The following is an 18,785-nucleotide window of genomic DNA, read 5'->3' as shown; positions in this document are numbered from 1 at the left end:
TGAGTTCGTTAGAAATCTTCAGTGCAGTCAGACGAGGACACTTGACCAATGCTATCTGTCCTGATGGGTTTCTTCAGAAAAAATGTCTTTCATGTTCTTCGCGAAAGATAACCAGGATCTTTTTTAAATGAGAAATGCTTCACACACAAGTTGGAGGAAATTTTTATACCGAGAGAAGACCTCCGAGGTCAGTCCTGTAAACAGGTCTCACATCCGAGATGATGTATGACGGAGCCGAGATTCGAACTCACGACACCTGATTCCCACTGTCGGGATGTCAGACGCCTTAGCCACTGAACCATCAACCACCTCAACCATGTAAACAGGACGGCGCTTCTGCTTACTGAAGGATTCAATCAGCCAATCAGAATGATTGTTTCATTGAAAGCTGGATATAGACCAGTCTACCACGGATGTGTATAGGTGGACTGCTGTCTGCCTGTGATCCCGGGTAAGCCCTTGACTTTTGTGAGCAAGGATCCTGGGTGAGTAGCCTCGTGCCCTTTAAGAGACCAGATCATGCAACCACATCTACAAAGGGACACGAGTGACAAACATAAAGACCACAACTGCCCACCAGAATGTAGAAACCTCCCACGGGCACGAGCAGGAGACAAAGGGTTAGCTCCCCGCCAGGACTGTCAGATCAGTGACCGATTATGTCCCTTTTAGATATTAGGGCTCTAGAGGTGGATGAATTAAAGTACTGTTGGGGCAAGAACTCTGTTGTCTATCATTCACTAACCCCTGACACCAATACTCTTCCTTCATTTCATCTAGTCCTTGCTATCACAAAATAAACGCCCAGTTATCCAAGGAGATTCGAGCAGTTGTCGTACATAATCATTCTTCATTGCTTTCAAAAAGAACAAAGCAGCATGTAACATGTATTACGACGAAGCCCTGTAAACAGGTGCAAAGAGAAAAAACATTGTGCCCAAGATGAGATCTGAACCCCAGACAGCCAATTTTCAATACATTGATGATAGGCCACCGGACCTCCTATTCCCTAGCAAGAGATGCACTTGATCGCTGTACATTAAAACCTAATTAACTATAGTGATAACTAAAAGAAATAAATAAATAAAGAAAATATTGGAGACGGTTGTGTCACGACTATAATGGAGGAGTCATTTCCTCTCTCCCTTTCACCATTTTTCAACCCGAAACATTATTTCATTTGCTTGAGCAAACACAGATCTTAAAAACAGTCCAAATATGTTGTTTTTTAAAGTCCATCGGACAACAGTCCGCTCCACCCAGATATTTTCCGTTATTCGTATCTTCGCAGCGTGGAAACGACCTTGACACTGCGGTTGTCAGGGAGGAAGATGCTGTTAGGAGTTGTGAGAAACTTGAAACGCGAGCGAGTGGGAGGATGGTGGTGTGGGAGGATGGTGGTGTGGGTGTGGGTGGATGGAGGTGTCGGGCTGTGTGGGGTAGGGGTGGAGAGTGAGGTAAAGTCCCCGGATACTCGATGGCGGCGGCGCTACCGGCCCATCCACTCGAGTCTGTGGAACATGGCGAGCTGTCTGCAAACATTTCTCTCCTCCCCCTGACCCCCAGCATCCCCACCACACACTTTTCACTCATTCAGTGCCGACCACAGAGCTCTACCCGGTGACGTAGTGGGTGGAGAGCTGAATGAGTTACGTTACCAACCACTTCTGTGCTCGCTGCTCAATTATCGTTTCCAAACCGCTTATCGTTTTCCTTTGGTCGTCGCGAGCCTGATGGGGATACGTGCCACGTCTTCTCAGACATCGGCGACCCGCTGTCAAACGCTTTCTTCAGGTCAAAAGTCTTTTCTACTGTCATCCACCAGAACAAAAGCCTGCAATGGACTCTGACGAAACAGTGTTGTGGTAAACATTGAAGTAGCTGAGTAAACATGATTCTGGTTTATCAAACAATGCTGTAGTTCAGTTGACATTTTTGTTGTTTAGTAAACAGCTCTGTAGTTGAGTATGCACATGAAACATTACTGTAGGTTAGTGAACATGCTCCATCAGGCGAGTTTGATGAACGCCATTTGTCGTTGAATACAACACGCGCGTGCGTGTCTAAGTGTGTTTTGTTATATTTTTTCCAAAAGATTTCAACATTACTTGCAAATGGCTCTTTTATTCCACCATACTACTTCCGTAGACAGTCCATTAAACTCGTTGGATACGTCCTTTCAAACATCCGCTCATTCCTTCCTCCAACCATTATTCTCACCCACCTCCGCCTTATCAAGGGTCACAACCTCGTGCGCGTGACGTCACAAATGTACGCTCTTCGCCATGGCAACCCTTTGCTACCATACTACGTGGATTACGTCTCTGCGCTACGTCGTGAGCCATTTTGCATCTACCTCAATGGGGCATGTGTGCTTTTGCCGGAAAATATAATTGTTTTAACAAGGGAGGTTCCGACTGACTTGACCTTTCACCTCTGTCCAGCACGTGTCGTGTTCATAAAGGTGACAGCTGAAGCCTTTGGTTCTGAATCAACTGCTTCGCAATGTTTTCACCAAGATGTCACCTTAACAATCAAATTCCCCCTGGCCTGAATAAAGTTTGATCATCGCTGCAATATTATTCTCAGTGAGTGAGGAAGAAATCCTCTTCACCTCCATCCAACATGTCGCGAAATATTTGACTGCCTAGCGAATGTCTCCACGAAAATTATACAAAAATATGTTCACCAAAGTGAAATATTCAACAGCATGTATTCAAATAAATAGGCCGATCAAGTACTTTGGAAAAAAGAAGACTGACACTCTAATTATTCCCTAATTAATTCTATCGACGGTTAAGCTTTGAGTACATCGAACAGATTGTTTATTTTCTAATTGACTTTATCACCGTTTAAGTATGAATATATCGATCAGCTTATTTATTAATCAATTGTATCGTCAGTTAAATTTTGACTACATCTAACAGTTTAATATTCCCTAATTAGTTTTATCGACACATATACAACAAAGTATTTGTGTCTGTAGATAATTAGTGGTTGTAATGTTAATTCCTTGCAAAGCACGAGCTTCACCTAATTAGTCGACAGCTTTTCTGTTAACATCTTGAGATGTACTAACTGTACAAACAAAGCATGGTAACCTCCTTCACAAACACGAATGTTTTTAAAGTGTTCTTGCTATCAGTGTGATCATTAATGTCTAATTAAGCACTAAATTATTTGCATGATTGTCGTTAATTCCTTGTCAGGTAACAGAATAACAGATGAGTATCATTACTGTTAATTCCAAGGTAGGCGCCAGCCTGGCATATTAGTCATCATTACTGTTAATTGTGTGGTTGATGTATTAGCTTATTAGCATAGCTAACATATTATAAACATCGTCAGTTCGTTGGCAGTCACTAACATTTGCGATTATCGTCAATTCCTTGACAGGTAATGACATTCATTATCTACGGGATCATCATTAACTCAGTAACTAGCTTCTCGGTATGATTGTTGTTATTTCTAGCGCCGGTACTAGCATAATGATCAAGATCGTATTTGTTGTTGGTTTGTTTATTTCTTTGTTTGTTGTTGAACATATTTATATCCGTGGCAAGCACAGACATACCAGCAGGACCACGTTATTTTTGTGTACACCACGTGACATCCTGGACTCCAGGATGCGGTTGCATGCCAGTGGACTTGACGATGATTGCATTGGTCTGTTTCACCTCAATACATCACATCTACCTGCCCACAGCGCCCTCATCTTCACATCAAGCTGTAATAATCGCATCAAACCGTATCCCCCCGCCCTGCGCATGACAAGTCACGTGTCCAGCACACCAGACACGCTTCACCCAGGATACTTTTCGGTCCACTTGCCTCAGAAATTTAATTTAGCACCTGGCTACTGTTGTTCACATGGGTATAAGAAGTAAAAGGCGGGTATTTTTTTTTTTTTTTTTGGACCGGAGCTTCACCTGTGAACATGGAAAAGTGGGGGGAGGATAAATGGGTCTTTGGCATTTTAACGCTGAAAGTCACATGGACAGTGACATCACGATTGTACATGAGTGGATTTTCAGGGCTATATCCAGTATGAAAGCTGAGAATAAATATGAATCATAGACAATAATTCAAACATAACTGTCAAGGCTATGTCCAGTATAAACCGCTAAGAGATAAGTGTGAACCGGAGACAATAATTAAAACATAATTGTTAAACTTTTAACTTCCGGTTGTTCTGATGGTGGGGTGAGGGGTGAGTGTGAGGATCTCAATGTCGATGTGAAGAGCTATGAAGTTCGTGTATAAATAAAGACTTTTTCCAGTGTTCACAAGGGCATAGCAGTCGGCAGACGAGATTAATCCATCGGGAATGTCTTCAGCAGCCATGCACATCCGTATTCCAATCCCCAAACTCCCAGCAGCCCATAAGCCCCGAGTTCCCCGGGTCCTTCGCTACACCCACGTGACCTGCCATCAGAACTCTTCAGCCTGGAGGCAGGCTTCGTGTAATTCTTTATACTTCGTCAAAGATCTGCGTGGAACGGTTCTGCTGACATTCAAAACTTTTCTTGGCGACAACTTTCGAATCCAAAACCTAAAGCCATCGGAGGCTAACATTTCAGTCAGATCTAGGCTAGGAAGACAAATACATTGTAAGACGATCTGCTGCTGACGTTCATCGTGTCCCTGGAGACCGTTAGAAAAACGTTAAAACACAAGAGACATATTTATAGGAATGTGGAATATAATGCAGTATTACATTTAAGAACAGTGAACAGTAAAATACAGGACAGCAGCGGTGTGACACATGGTAACCAGAGAAACAGTAAAATGTCACAAAACAAGTTCACATGACAACATTGTAGAGACCAGAAAATCAGATCATCGAAGAAAACAAAAGAGTGCAAGTATGACAGAAAAGCAAAAGATGAGGATTTGAGATATGGGAGAAGTAAAGAGAAAATATGACATGAAATAGCACAACAGAGCAGTAAACACGGATAACACATAGAGAAGAGCAGAAAAGGGGAAAAGAAACAGCTTGACAGAGGAGAGGGGAACAGAACACAGTTTGACACAGAAGAGTGGAAGAAAGCACAGTTTGACACAGAAGAGTGGAAGAAAGCACAGTTTGACACAGAAGAGTGGAAGAAAGCAAAGTTTGACACAGAAGAGTGGAAGAAAGCAAAGTTTGACACAAGAGAAAAACATTTGACACAGGAATATGTAAAAAGCGCACAGACTGATACAGTAAAGTGAAACAACAGTTTGACACAAGACAGAAAAAAGACAGACAACATGAGAGAAAAACAGATTGACACAGGAACTCAGAACAAAGAACAGTTTGACACACAAGAGAGAAACATCCACAGTTTGACACGAGTGAATCAGAACACAGTTTAATACAGGAAAGGGCATCAAAACGCAGTTTGACACCGGAAATCGTAGCCTTGTACACAGTCTGACAATAGAGACCAAAGCATCTGTCACAATAGCACACAACAAGATGGACAACAACAACAACAACAACAACAACAACAAAAAAGTCATCAGAAGAAGCGGCGCCGCCTGCTGCCGACCTCTCAGTTTACGGCGATGCTGTTAGCCGAGGTTTTAAAAGCTGGCAAAGATTTTTCTAGAACAGATACTACTTCTTAGCATGCAGCGGAAACCCATAAACTCCTGTCGAAATCTTTTAATGTCCTATTTCTTCTGTCTTGCGGAAATCGTTAACCATCTTTCCATTCATCTTGTTGTTGAGAACCCTCGGCTTTCTTTCTGAGTTCTTGTCTTGAAAGTTATTTATCCTTCGAAGCGGAAACTTGGACTGCATGTCGGGACCAGTGTGGGCTGTAAAAGTGAGGTTATGACCAGAGAAAGTGCTTGCCACTGACAGCACTGACAGCACTGACAGCCAGTGACAGCCACCGGCTCTCCTGCAGCCTCAACATCTCAAAGCCAGCATCCGAGCTCCGCCGAGTTTAAAGACAAACCAGAGTCAAGCATGAAATTAAGTTCAAAAGTCGCTGGCATGTTAGCAAAACATCCGCCACTGTCATTACCTTGCTGCAAAATTCCGTCTCGAATTTTAAATTAATTTGATTTTTTTACAGCACACGTGGGCTGACCTAAATTATGATTGCTGACGTCATAGGTCACAGCCATGACCAGAAAGTTCAAAGCCTTGTACCTCCCAAGCGGAGCAGGGTTTTCCACTGAATTTTGGAAATTAGTATCTTAAGATAAGTTGAACTCACTTGAAAATAATGTTGGATTAGCCTTTAAACTATTTTTCAACAAAGCGAACTTAATAAAAAGTTGTTTTGTTCGCAAAATTTATTCAAGGTTTACATTTTAAAAATATATAATTGTGGTCTGTAATAATTCTTGCTGTCATAAGAATAAAACAGCTTTTTGGGAATAAATAGCTAACAACCTGGTTAGTTCTGGTTCTAGTAAATAGAAATGACATGTGGAGTCGGACAAATAAACAAATTGGGGTCAGATATAATAACAAAACAGGGGTCAGCTGCATCTCCTGAGACAAGGAATCGTCATCCTGTACAGCAAAACCAAAGCTGCCATATTGACAGGTACTTACAGGTACTTACTTTCTGTCATTTTTATACCTCGTTGATGTAAAATTAACCTGTGAACTTGCTCATTATCCGATTTTCTTGCAAATCTCCATCCAGCCACTAGCATGCAAACTAAATTGAGTGCTAAAGCTACCCGAGGTATGTTGAGCACTAACTGTAATTACATTCAAATTTGTCAGAGTTTTATCCCTTCCTTTCTTCTTACAAATCATACTTCTTCATTTAAGACTTACTGTAAATAACAATTTAATTTATTTCTATCGTCAATTTTTAAACAATATCTTTTATTTATATATAACTATTTACCTCGCGTTTTATTTAAACCTACCCAAGAAATGTATTTAAATTTTTTGAATAATTATTTAATGTAAGTTGCATGAATATAATATTCCTTTAACATTCTATTGAAGATATATATTTTATTTGGAGTTGTGTACTCTTGGTAGCTCGGGGACTGGGAGAAAATCCATCTATTTGCCGACAAAGATAGGGTAGACATATGGGTTGATGTAATGTCGACACCCCGGTCAGTCGCGGAAAGAAATGCTTTGTCAGAAACTGAGGTCTCGTGTGGTTCTGTGGCCCGAGGCTTGTGAGTGTGATTCTATGTCTGCCAGACCACTTAATGTGTCTGGCTTATGCCAGTGCAGTCAAGATGTCCACCAAGACAGAGCAAAGTGTGGCTACAGACAGCAGTCAATATGTCGATCACCAACACACCCGACAAAGTATAGTCACAGAAACTGTCGGCGCTCGTCACCCAACTACACCATCAAGTCTCAGACAATCAAAAGACTTACCGGATGCCCTGCAGGGTACAATCAGGCAAAGGGCCAAGAGGAATCCATGGTAACCATCCAGCATGGTGAAGGTGAGTAGTGCTCAAGCCTGTCGGAACACTGTTGTAGACTAAAAGAACTTTAACAGGAGTTGTGGAGGATTGGTACTCAGCCTGCCCACCCCGAGGGCCGCCACAGACATCCTGCAAGCCTCTGTCCTCTCGATATCCTGATGCAACACGATCACAAAATATTCTGTATCCTGCTTGCGTATCTCCGATGTACCTGCTGTGAACACTGTCCATATTCCCGATGGAGGCTAACAGACGAGGAACCGTTACGAGAAGATGACAACCTTCCTTGATGGTCCAACCGACGGATCTGAAGACTTGTAGCCAGAAGGGCGGGGCGAGAGTTTGTAGGGAGGCGGGGGCGGAAACAAGACACTGAACGATCACTTTTCAGAGAATTTCAAGAACACAACCGCGGGAGTTGTCTCGGGAAACTTGACTCCAGCTGCACTCGTTTTTGTCGGCACACCTACGGTTTACTGGCTCGGCGCATGAACATCGGCACCGCAGCTACGCGGGGAGGAAGCGAAGGAGTCGGGTATGAAGGGTGGTGGTGGGGGAGGAGGAGGACGGGGAGGTGTCATTAAGACTGATATTGCCACGAAGTGTAGGAGACCGGAAATGTCCGTGTGGACAGTCGCTGTGTCTGTCGGGAGAAGAGGCCGCGACTACTACGACGACAACACCAATTACCATGCAACGTCTCCGCCGCGCGGTGTGTGCGTGCGTGTGAGTGTGAGTGAGTGTGAGTGTGGGTATCGGTGCGCACGCAGGACTGAACTGCCGGGTGTAAAGCACGAGACTTCATCCAGTCAACTCCTTTACTCCCCTCCCTCCCCCCTTGCCATCTTTCCCTCCCTCTCCTCTCCCCCTTCTCCCCACTCCCGACTTCTCTTCCTCGTCAATACTCTTCTGTCTCTTTCGCTATTTTTAATGGCCTCGGCTTCTTTTACTCATTATAGTTTTTCATTCAAAGTCCCCGTGTTGGGCAGCCGGCGATTCCGGCGACATCAATACAGACACTGGCTTTGCAAAGCAGGCGGGCAGGCAGTTGGAGGGAGGGAAGGGTTGGTCTGAGAGGGCGGGGACCGTTTACCCACCCACCTACCCACACCCTCGTACCTCCCACCCTCACACCGCGGGTCTTGGGACATGACAAGCGTGCGTGTCTCCTGGAACTGACGTCCTGCTTGACGTCCTTCACCTTTCCTGTCCTAAACTGACGTCGCACCTCTCTGTCTCTCTCTCTCTCTCTGTCTCTCTCATTCTCTTGTTCCTGAAGGTCGCGTTTCTCCTTTCTCTCGTTCAGCTTTCTGGCACTTGCCTGCTACCCTGCGTAGCGAGGATGGTTCCGGTGGCACACAAACGCCGACCTTATATGCCTACACCTCCTGTGTCCACACACTCACACACACACACTTCCCGGCGCTGGAGGAAGGAGAGAAGGGGGATGAAAGGTGCGGGTGAAGGTAGGAAGGAGGTAGAGAAAGGAGGGGGAAGGGTATTCCGTTGGTATGCAGCGCGATGCCAGAAAGTCAGCTCTGCGGCAAGTCTGGTGCCGCTTGGTTACCGCTGGAAGTCCGCAAGGTGCGCGGCGTCGCGCTGCTGCTGTGCGTCGGTCTGTCGGGCTCCCTGTGCGCTGCCTACGTGAGCTGCTACCGTCTATAAGGCTACCACTCCCACGTGGGTGTTGGTGATTAAGGCTAATAGTCCTACGTGAGATGTTAGCTGATAAGGCTAGTGGTCCTCCGTCGACTGTTCGGCTTATAGAGTTAGGGTTTGCAGTTCAAATCCCGCTCCTCCCCACCGCGAATGATTAGTCGCTTTATCAAGGTTACTGCTTCCACGTGAGGTATCAGGCTTTAAGGCTAGCAATGCCAACATGTGAGCTTCTGGTGTAAACAAGAAAACGTTACAGTTCACAACACTACAGTTACATGACTGCTGTTACCAACAGGTGAGCGGCTGTTACTAGCTACAAGTGCTGTTACCAACACGTGACTAGCTACAAGTAATATTGTTACCAACACGTGACTAGCTACAAGACTTCCAACGTTGGCCACGCTGTAGCCTTATGACAGGCAGGTGTTACCTCTCTGAACTGTGTAACTCTGTGCTTCCTGTGCCATGACACAATTCCGAGGCATGTGCGAGGTGACGTGGAGTTCACGTCGTTCACACGCAGGAAAGGAAGAAGAAGGAACAGGAGCGAGGGAGTCTGGCAAAGCAGATGTAAACACCTTGCGCCAGGCCCTGGGAACCCGGACGCCTTGTTCTCTGGCTCCAACCTGTTCGCCATCAAACACACATACACACACGTACACACACACGTATTAGCCTCGTTTTGGGGGCTTGCTTCCTTTGTTCTGCAACCCTCCACCACCTCCTCTCCCCTTCCTCATCCCCCATCTCATTGCAGGTGGCCAGCCAGGACTCTGCAGGTGCAGCAACAAGCATCACAACAGAACCACAACCATTGTTGGGACGAGTTCACTGGGGGACTCTTGCTCCGAAAAAAAAAAGTTTTCTGCGTAGGTGGAAACCGATGAACAACCTAGAAACGAGATGCTGCGTTGGTGCAAAGGAGATCGGGGTAGGGTGGGTGGAGATGGAGGATGACGGGAGGGTGCCGTGCTGCTACTGCTGCTGCTGCTGCTGCTGGTATTTTGGCCTGAGGCTGCTGTAAGTTAATTAAGGGCGAGTTTTAGTGCTTATGTTGCCGGATGCCTGCAAAGCTACCCTCCTTAGACAGCAGTTGCAGCGGCTGCAGTTAATCAGTTGCCGGAGTGAGATGCTGCCTCCGTGTCGACGTGTAGGGTCTTGTCGCGCCTCTTCTTGTCCTCGCCATCGCACCCTCACTTCTCTCCCATCGCACCCCTGGCTTCTATTTGTCTTTCCCATGACCCTTTGACTTTCGTTTGTCTTTCCCATCGCACCTTGACTTACTTCTCATCGCATCCTCATCTCTGTCTTTCCACAAGGCACCACCATTTTTTTCCCATGATTCCCTGATATTTATCAGATTAACCCATGACAGACTAGCTTTTGCCTGGCTTTCCCATGACTTTTGTATGTTTTTGCAGCGATCCCCTTTTTCTGAATTATTTTAACAAAACTGGTAAAATATAATTTTGTCCCACTAAAAAAATAAACACTTTTAAGGAGTGCTAACCAAGTGTTTTAATCAAGTGTAATTAGATTATATATATATAACATCGATTAAATATTTACAAAGTTATTTTAACATTTTGAAACTTAAAGTATTTGAGAATAGGGAGCTAGAGGGGGAGGAACAATGATGGTGAGAAAATAAATATAAATACATGTGAGAGAGAATATTCACGAAAGAAGAGGTCAAAGGTCATACACCCTGATTTCCTCGTGCTACAGAGCGGAAATATTTGAATGTTTGACTTGTCACTGAGACCATACACAGAGATAAAGCTTTCAATGGAGAGAGAGAGAGAGAGGGAAAAAAAAAAGAGAATACTGTCTCTGCTAACACTTTAATTGACTTATAAAACTATGTGTCTCCCAAAATTTTCGGAGGTTTTATTGGGGTGTGGAGGGACTGACAGGCTCGGATCACCATTAAGTAGTAACGCAACATTAAAATTGACACGAGAGTGCAGTTAAATTACAGATCACATGATCTGACAAGAATTATTATGGAGATAATATTTTAGTGGAATCCATCCTCCTCGTAAGCCAACAGCCTCCCATTCGACCCTCCAGCCCACACTATTCGGAGAAAGGGGTCATCCTTTCTCAACCCTGATCTTCCTACCATTTTCAGCATCCAGTAATCCCCAGATCTTTCAACGTTTTTCATTTTATTTAATTTTTTTTTTTTTTTTTTTTTTTTTTTTTTTGTTCCACAATGGCTTGCACTAATGGACAGTTATTCAAATTATCATTATCAAGCACTTTATCATTATTGTGGTGCTCAAACATTCTATCCCCACCACTGCTCGAACCGCTTGAACGACCGACGAACCCTTCGCTACATAAAGTTATCCTCACCAGGCCATCTGCACCAACCACGAGAGGTCAAACCCCTCAGGGATCTGTGGCGACCTTTTGACCTGTCGTCATGACCACCAAGACCTCCTTCATTGGTTCTCGCCAGCAATCACCGTTTGTGTATTAATTTACAAATTAAAAACTTGTTGGAACAGTTATTGAAGGTGATGGAAGAGAGACCACATACACGACGATTCAAACTACAGTTTCATTTTGTTACGGTAATAAATGTTTGTACCCAAGTGCAAAATGGAAGATTATGGTCTTCCGTGTCCTGCAGCCATTTAGTTCTTGTTCGTGGGTCTCCGGTCTGACAGGTGTTTCATTTTCAACTCAGCTTCCACGTGAAGCCAGCGAAAATATGAGGATGCTGGAGGTACACAAACGATTTCATTGTGCTGATGATTTGTAAATATTTTTTTTTCGTTCATATGAGAGCACAGTGTGTATGTGTGTGTGTGTTCGCTTCCCTTTCTCTCTCTCTTTCTCTCTCTCTCTTTCTCTCTCTCTCACTGCCAACCTGGCAACACTGTTAACTATGATGTTTAATTATTATCCCATGGTGCGGCTAGAATTAGTAAGTAGTCAGGTCGGGATGGGATTAATTAAAGTGTTGTATATATTTACCAAGGTCTATCATTTGTATATTTTGAAATATTCTAAAATATTCTATTCTATATTCTATTCTCGCATTAAAACACACACGCGCGCGCGCGCTCATTCACTCACACATTCAGTCACTCACTCTCCCTGGTTCATCTCTCTAAATATCTTTCTTCATTTATTTCTTTTCCCTACATGCTTTTCTTACCTGTGTGATCATGTCCCTCACTGCAATGAGGTAAAAAGCCCACAGCCAGTTGTCATGTCTGTGATCATGTCCCTCGCTGCAATGAGGTAAAAAGCCCACAGCCAGTTGTCTCACTGCAATGAGGTAAAAAGCCCACAGCCAGTCGTCATGCCCCAAAGATTCATTGTTGATGTTTCAATCACTGTTTGTCGGCAACTGCCATTGCATCGACTGCGATACAAAACCGTTGAGGCCATAACATCCTTGGCGAGGTCTGTAGCCATTCCGAGAACTTCCAAGTACATCGTAACGAGCCGTTGCCTTGACAACCAGCCCACTCTTATGACGTCACGGGAAATGAGGTTGTGCACCATTTTTGAAAAGCCGACGGGAAAAAAAGATTTTGTAAGAAAGTGGAATGAAGAGCTATTCATTTATTTCTATTGTAGTGATTCTATACGAAATGTGACAAGAAATATTGCGACAAAGGCATCCCCCGAAACAACCAAAAAAAAAAATAATTTAAAAAAATTCATGGTCCGTGTACCCTCCCAACTCCCAGCAGCCATCAGCTGGCATCGCTGAGACCATTAACTGTTATTAACAAGTCCTTGCTGAGACCGACCACACTCATCACCTGCTGTCTTCTCCATAGGATGCGCTTTGAGCTCAGCATCCAGGGAGATATAAGTAAGTAGTATACTGTAATTGTCATGCACAGGACCCAGCATCGTCGTCGTCGTCATCATCATCATCATGAAACAATAGGAATGAGCTGTCATTTATCTGTATTCAGTGACGATACCTGTTCCAAATTAAGATGTTTTACAGGTGATACTGTTTACAAGACCACATTTGCAAATACCACAGCAGATGCTTTCCTCCGTTGTATTAACTTTGTTCGTCCTCAACTAACAACAGCCACGCCTCATCTGATGCTCATCGGGTACCCTTCAGATGACACGAAATATTCTAACACCTCACCATCATTGTTCCACCCTATTCTGGTCCTAACTGAATCCAGTGATGTTCCGAATGCATCTCCAGGCAAACTACATTTCCATTTTCTCAAAATTCTACAAAAAAAATATTCAGAAACTTATGCTATTTTTTTTTTAAAAAAAAGGTTACTCTTGTAAACAAACGTTAAACAAACTAACCTCATCGCTAGCAGAAACACAAACTATACTTTACAAACTTGTGCCAGTGCTGCTCAATAGAATCACATCATGCGAAAAACAGATCGCAACCTGAGGAATTCGATGACTACTTACTTCTTCCCCACCTACCCCACCCCACCCCTGTCAACCCTTTAAAGGAGTAGTAGGGTGCTAAGCAACAAACTGTTTCCTAATAAACAAGTAAAGTAAAAGCTTATTTCCTCCGATCTGAGTAGAAGACGCCCCCTGGTCCTGCTCACGCCTACAAACAAAACACAGAAAACAACAACAACAACACAGACGTCAGGACTGATGACTTCGTTAAGCCCTCAGCCAATGGGAGAGCCGGGACTATATTATGTTAATAAGGGATATCTATGGACAAACGTGACGTCACAAGTTTTCTTTGAAAAATAAAACATAGGAGAAGTCGTTAACTAAGAAAGTCTGAACGTTTTATAATAATGATGATAATAATAATAATAATAATGATGATGATGATGATGATGATGATGATGATGATGAATAATAATAATAATAATAATAATAATAATAATAATAATAATAATAATAATAATAATAATAATAATAATAATAATAATAGGGAAATCTGTGAGTGGGTCGCGCCATCAGCCGCGGTACCTTTCCAACCTATGATGTAATCTCCTTGTTTTCACCCGCGGCACACATCAGGGCTCAGCGGGACAGCCACGCGAGGCGAACTGAAAGCCCGAGTCCCTCCTGTCCCCCCCAAACACCCCCAGACACACCCCGCATCCCTGCTGCACCAGGCCCTCCTCCCCCCCTGCAGCCTTCCCCGGGCCCTAACACACACCGAGCGGCAATCGATGGGCGTCTTTCTGGTTGGGGTGGGGTGGGAAGGACCGGGGGGAGCAGCGGGGGGACCCTATCACCCGAACAGGTCTCCAATCTCATTGATCTCGCCGCGCGGTGAGCGCGTGGGGTGCGCACGCGCGCGTGAGTCGGCCAAGCGCCTGACGGCCGGTCTAATGCGCCCAATCCGCTGCACTCCCGAGCGCTGCTGCTGTTAATACTCCTTCACACTCCCCCAGACTATAGTCCGGCCATCCGGGAAGCTTCTTCGCAAACACGTTTCATTTATTGAAAAAGAGACGCGAAAATGAAGGGATGGGAAGGGAGGCGGGTGCCGGGAGGAGGAGGGGCAACAGTTTTCATTTCCGTTGCAAGTTAATAATACAGCTATGAAGACTCGCCATTGAGGCCAAGGGGTGGGGAAGAGGTGGTAGGGTGCAGAATAAACCAGAATCGGGGGGTAAAGGTAAGGATGGAGGGACAATTGAAAAGGCTTACATCAGGATCACATATCCTGAAGATCAAAGAGGTCTTGGTGAAGGTGGTCGGGCGATTTTTTTTTTCAAGTCTTTGACTTCTGGAAATTATGTAAACATCATCGCAGGGGGCTGAAAAAATTCTTGTTTCAGAAGATGCAAGTCACAGGTTGTCACAAGCCATTTCTGAGTAGCCTCGTCACATGACAGTCACGGAGGAATTAAATTTTTTTCACTTTTGTCAGAGGAATCACTAGATGGAGGTAAGTAACACAATCGCGGCAAAAACTTTAGTAATTCTGCAACACTACCAAACACTACTCAAAACTCAAATTAATTAAGCTGAGAACTTTGACAAAAATAATAATCACTAAGTTATCAGAAATACCTCAGCTTGAATAATTTATTCCAAAAACCTCAAAAATTGCGATTTAAATGTGGAAAGACAAAGTTAACCTGTGCCTGTACAATGTACTGAACTTTTAAAAAATGAGTTGTTGACACGTGAATAAAATCATCTCCAGACAAAAGCATGGCTTGCACTTCCGGACCAGCCTCGCTTTGACACGAAATTTGAAGCAGAATGTGTGGTGCACTTTTCTCTGATGAGTTAGGAAATAAACACAAGAGAAACTGATATAAATTTTATATGAGGCATAGAATTACCATAATCTTCATAATTTGAATAATTTTTAAACATATTGTAAATATTATGATTGAGGAAAATGAACCAATCAGAACGATTTTAACAAAGCAGTGAGACTAGATACCAGTGTATTATTTCACACTTACAAGTTTTATTTTATTTTTTTTTTATTTATTATTTTTTGTGTTAAAGTGTGTGATGCTTGGTACAAAGATTAGTACAGAATTGAGTATGCCGACAACACTCTCTCAGCACACCTTCCAATAGATTATTTTGCTTGCCATAGAACCGGAAGTTGCTTTTCTGCTAAAGAGCCAATCACTAACTACTTGGTAACGAAGTTTCTGCAACTGCAACACGGAAGTACAGGTCTGCTGGGAAGGAAGCCACATTCAAAGAATGTTTCCACCAACGATTTAGCGCCGACCAAACGTTGGAAGGGAGGTGATGTAGGGGGGGTCACTCTGTCCCAGTGTTCACGACCTCTTGAGACTCTGTTCCGCCTCGCTGAACATCACGTGTTCTCTGAGCTTTGAAGAGCACGCAGTCTGTAGCCAAGCGAAGCTAAATAGTCGCAACATCCACAGTTTAACTTTTTTTACACTCAGGATTTGAAGGCGGTGTGGAGGTTGTTGAATGTAAGCTAACCTCGCATCCCTTGCTCCTCCATTTCCATCTTTTGTTTGACGAGGGTTGGGCGAGTGTTGTTCCGTTGCTGACTACCACTCAGGCGCTTGAACAAACGAAAAAATCACAGTGCGTGATACCGTGCGGCCATTTATTCTAGAGAAGGGAATTAACACTTGCAGGGGAGGTAACACATGCATAATGAATAATGAATGGACGCTGGTAGATGAGCAATCCCGACCGACGATGAAGGAAGGTTTGGGATCTTCACTGATGATGTGCAGCAGACCGTGCGCGTTTACAGAGATAGTAAATAGTGTAACTGATTTGACAGGAACTAGTCTACGATCTGTCTACTGCTCCGCGGGATTCTTCATAATTAAACATTACTTTCCTGAGGATATTATAACCACGTGATGGAGGTCTTCCTTCACTGTGCACTAGTCCGGTTTCTATAGCTTCTTTTTGGGACTATAGCTACAGCTGAATTCGTGGGAATAGTGGAAGGAGGATTAGTTATTTCCAGAAGAAGCTCGGTTTACGAACGGTACATGACTCCTCATCCGTCTGATCTCTGTGTGGAAAGAACGAAACAGTGGGGTCGAGTGTGAGAAAGGAAGAAGAAGAAACGCATTCACTTATGTCAGACAAGTTTATACAATCACACAACACAAACAGGTTTGTACAATATGTGGCGGGTTTTAAGAACGATCAAACTGATTTTAGAAGTTTTAAATCACAATTTCATGAATACTGTTGGGAGAGTTGTAAGCCTACAATTTTCTTCAGGTGACGTGTCGCATTCTAAATGAACTTTTGAAATTTATTAAGCACACTCTGCAATCAGTATTGTTTCTTGGTGTCCATCTCCTCTCCTTCTCGCCTCCTTACCTTTCCCAACCCTCTATGGAGTCAGGTACCCATTCAGCTAGGTCGACTTGGGAAAGCTCGCTTGCGTCACACGGGTTTGGACTCCAGTGCTCTACCCTTCCAGCTTTTCGTTCCCACTTGTCATGAGATTGTTTTAAGTGGGACCGAAACATCTCCAACAGTTTCAACTCTAGACTAAAATAGTCAAGGCGTCCCCAGCCAGGGAGACTTACAGTAATCAAAAGGGTCTTGTAGAGACAAACATCCGGGGGCTTGTCACACCTGACCGGCGGGACACACCATCATGGCACGAGCTTTACGCACTCTTTCTTCTTCACCCCGCCACCTGCAGGCGAGGCTACAACTAGTCATTGATCAGTAGGATGTAGACTTCCTCTATGTTTGCACTGGCTAGCTGATGATTGGTCCAAGGATGCTGGTTGTGTTTTCGTCAGATGGCCTCCCTGGCTGTATGTTATATGAATGAATTATGAAGTTTCAGTAAGGGAACCAGCTTCCCATTCATTTCTCGACAGGACTTCAGTGCCAAGGAAGTACTTGGTCAACAGTCGACATGTCATCTGTCTTTCAACTTCTACTGACTTTTCTTTTAGGACCGAGACTTGAGCCAGATGAAAGTCAAAACACTTGGTTTATAGAGGACCAGCGATAACGGAACATCGGGACTGCAAGCTGTTATCGTAAAAATTCCAAGGATTACTCGACCAGAAGGTGGGCTACCTGTGAGATGTATGTAAAGCCTCATTATCAAAGAAGAAGAAGAGAAAGTCTGAGTATTTGCCTGCTCTCCAATATACCGGATTACGATTCATCAGGGTGGTGTTCTTCAGTGGCTGTATGTGATATTGCTCTACCGATGGTGAACAAGCCAAAGAAGCCACGTTCCTGGACTAGGACAGGGCTCGGTATCCGTGTCGCCGGGTGAGCCATTGCAGTTGTCGTTTTCTGAAGTAGTTTAGGGACCGAGTGGGAGAGTGACGACGGGTAGCTGTAAGTGGTACCACAGGTGGAGAGCAACCAGCATACTGCTAATGTTGGATTCAAACCTTCAACTCACCTCATCACCAACATGGACTCACAAGCGCAAAGTATAGAGACTGAGATATGAAGATTTTGCAGTGCGAGAGCAGCAACACCAATGATCAGAGCTACGTGAAAGTGTGTGTGTGTGTTTCAGAGCTACGTGAAAGTGTATAAATGTCACAGTGGATGGTGTTTACTGGATGTGGTAAGAAAGCGTACCCAGGATGGGTGGACAATACCCCGGGTGACGTGTGTCAGTTAGCGAAGACCGACCTAACGATTTTATTTCTCGTCTCTCTTCCTCTTTTCAATCTAAGAATCCTAGGAAAGACTTTTTTCCATTCAAAATTCCCCTTTAATCAAAATTTTTGTAGACCTGAAACAGTTTTCTGGCTAATCTGAAATTTTTGGGGTTGAGATTTCATTGTATCCCTGTTGGCCTGAAGTAAACAGGCGGTGATCAGCTCTAGATTCTTTCTTTTACAATGAGCAGTCTTCCATCACTGTCATTGCCGCCCCCACACTCCCTCTGTCTGGCTGTGTCTCTGTATTCCTCTTTTTCTGTCTTACTATCCCTTCCTCCATCTCCACCTCTTTCTTGCCTCTACTTTCTCTCTCCCGCCGCGTGCAGTCTTCTCTCTCCATCTCTCTCTCTCCACCATTTCTTTCTGCGTCTGGCTGCCAGGAATGAATTCTCTATAAGAAACAAGCCGTCAAAAAAAGAGAAGAGGATATCCTTAATCTTAAAAGGCGTTTTGTCCTGTGTTGACATAGACGTTGAGTGCCCACAGGGTTGGGTTGCATGTGAGGTCTCGAAGATAAGACTTAAATTGTCAGTCTCAGATAGGTAGACTTTACTAAGTTTATTTTGAATATTCGACTTACCAGTTGAGATTATTTTCAAGACC

The 18,785-nt window shown here is 44.0% G+C and overlaps 1 protein-coding gene across 1 annotated transcript in view; it reads right to left on the bottom strand.

Moving 5' to 3' along the window:
- The window catches only part of LOC112569077 (fasciclin-2-like), a 31,136-nt gene extending 22,833 nt beyond the window's left edge, over positions 1-8,303 (bottom strand). The window contains exon 1 of the mRNA XM_025246740.1: positions 7,358-8,303. Within this exon, the coding sequence (XP_025102525.1) occupies positions 7,358-7,421 (64 nt within the window). The 5' untranslated portion in view covers positions 7,422-8,303. The remainder of the gene's footprint in view (positions 1-7,357) is intronic.
- Between the last annotated feature and the right edge of the window lie 10,482 nt (positions 8,304-18,785).

This window comes from Pomacea canaliculata, linkage group LG7, assembly GCF_003073045.1.
Source record: "Pomacea canaliculata isolate SZHN2017 linkage group LG7, ASM307304v1, whole genome shotgun sequence".
Lineage (NCBI taxonomy): Eukaryota > Metazoa > Mollusca > Gastropoda > Architaenioglossa > Ampullariidae > Pomacea > Pomacea canaliculata.
Note: the sequence above shows the minus strand (reverse complement) of the source record. Positions and strands in the feature narration are given on the sequence as shown.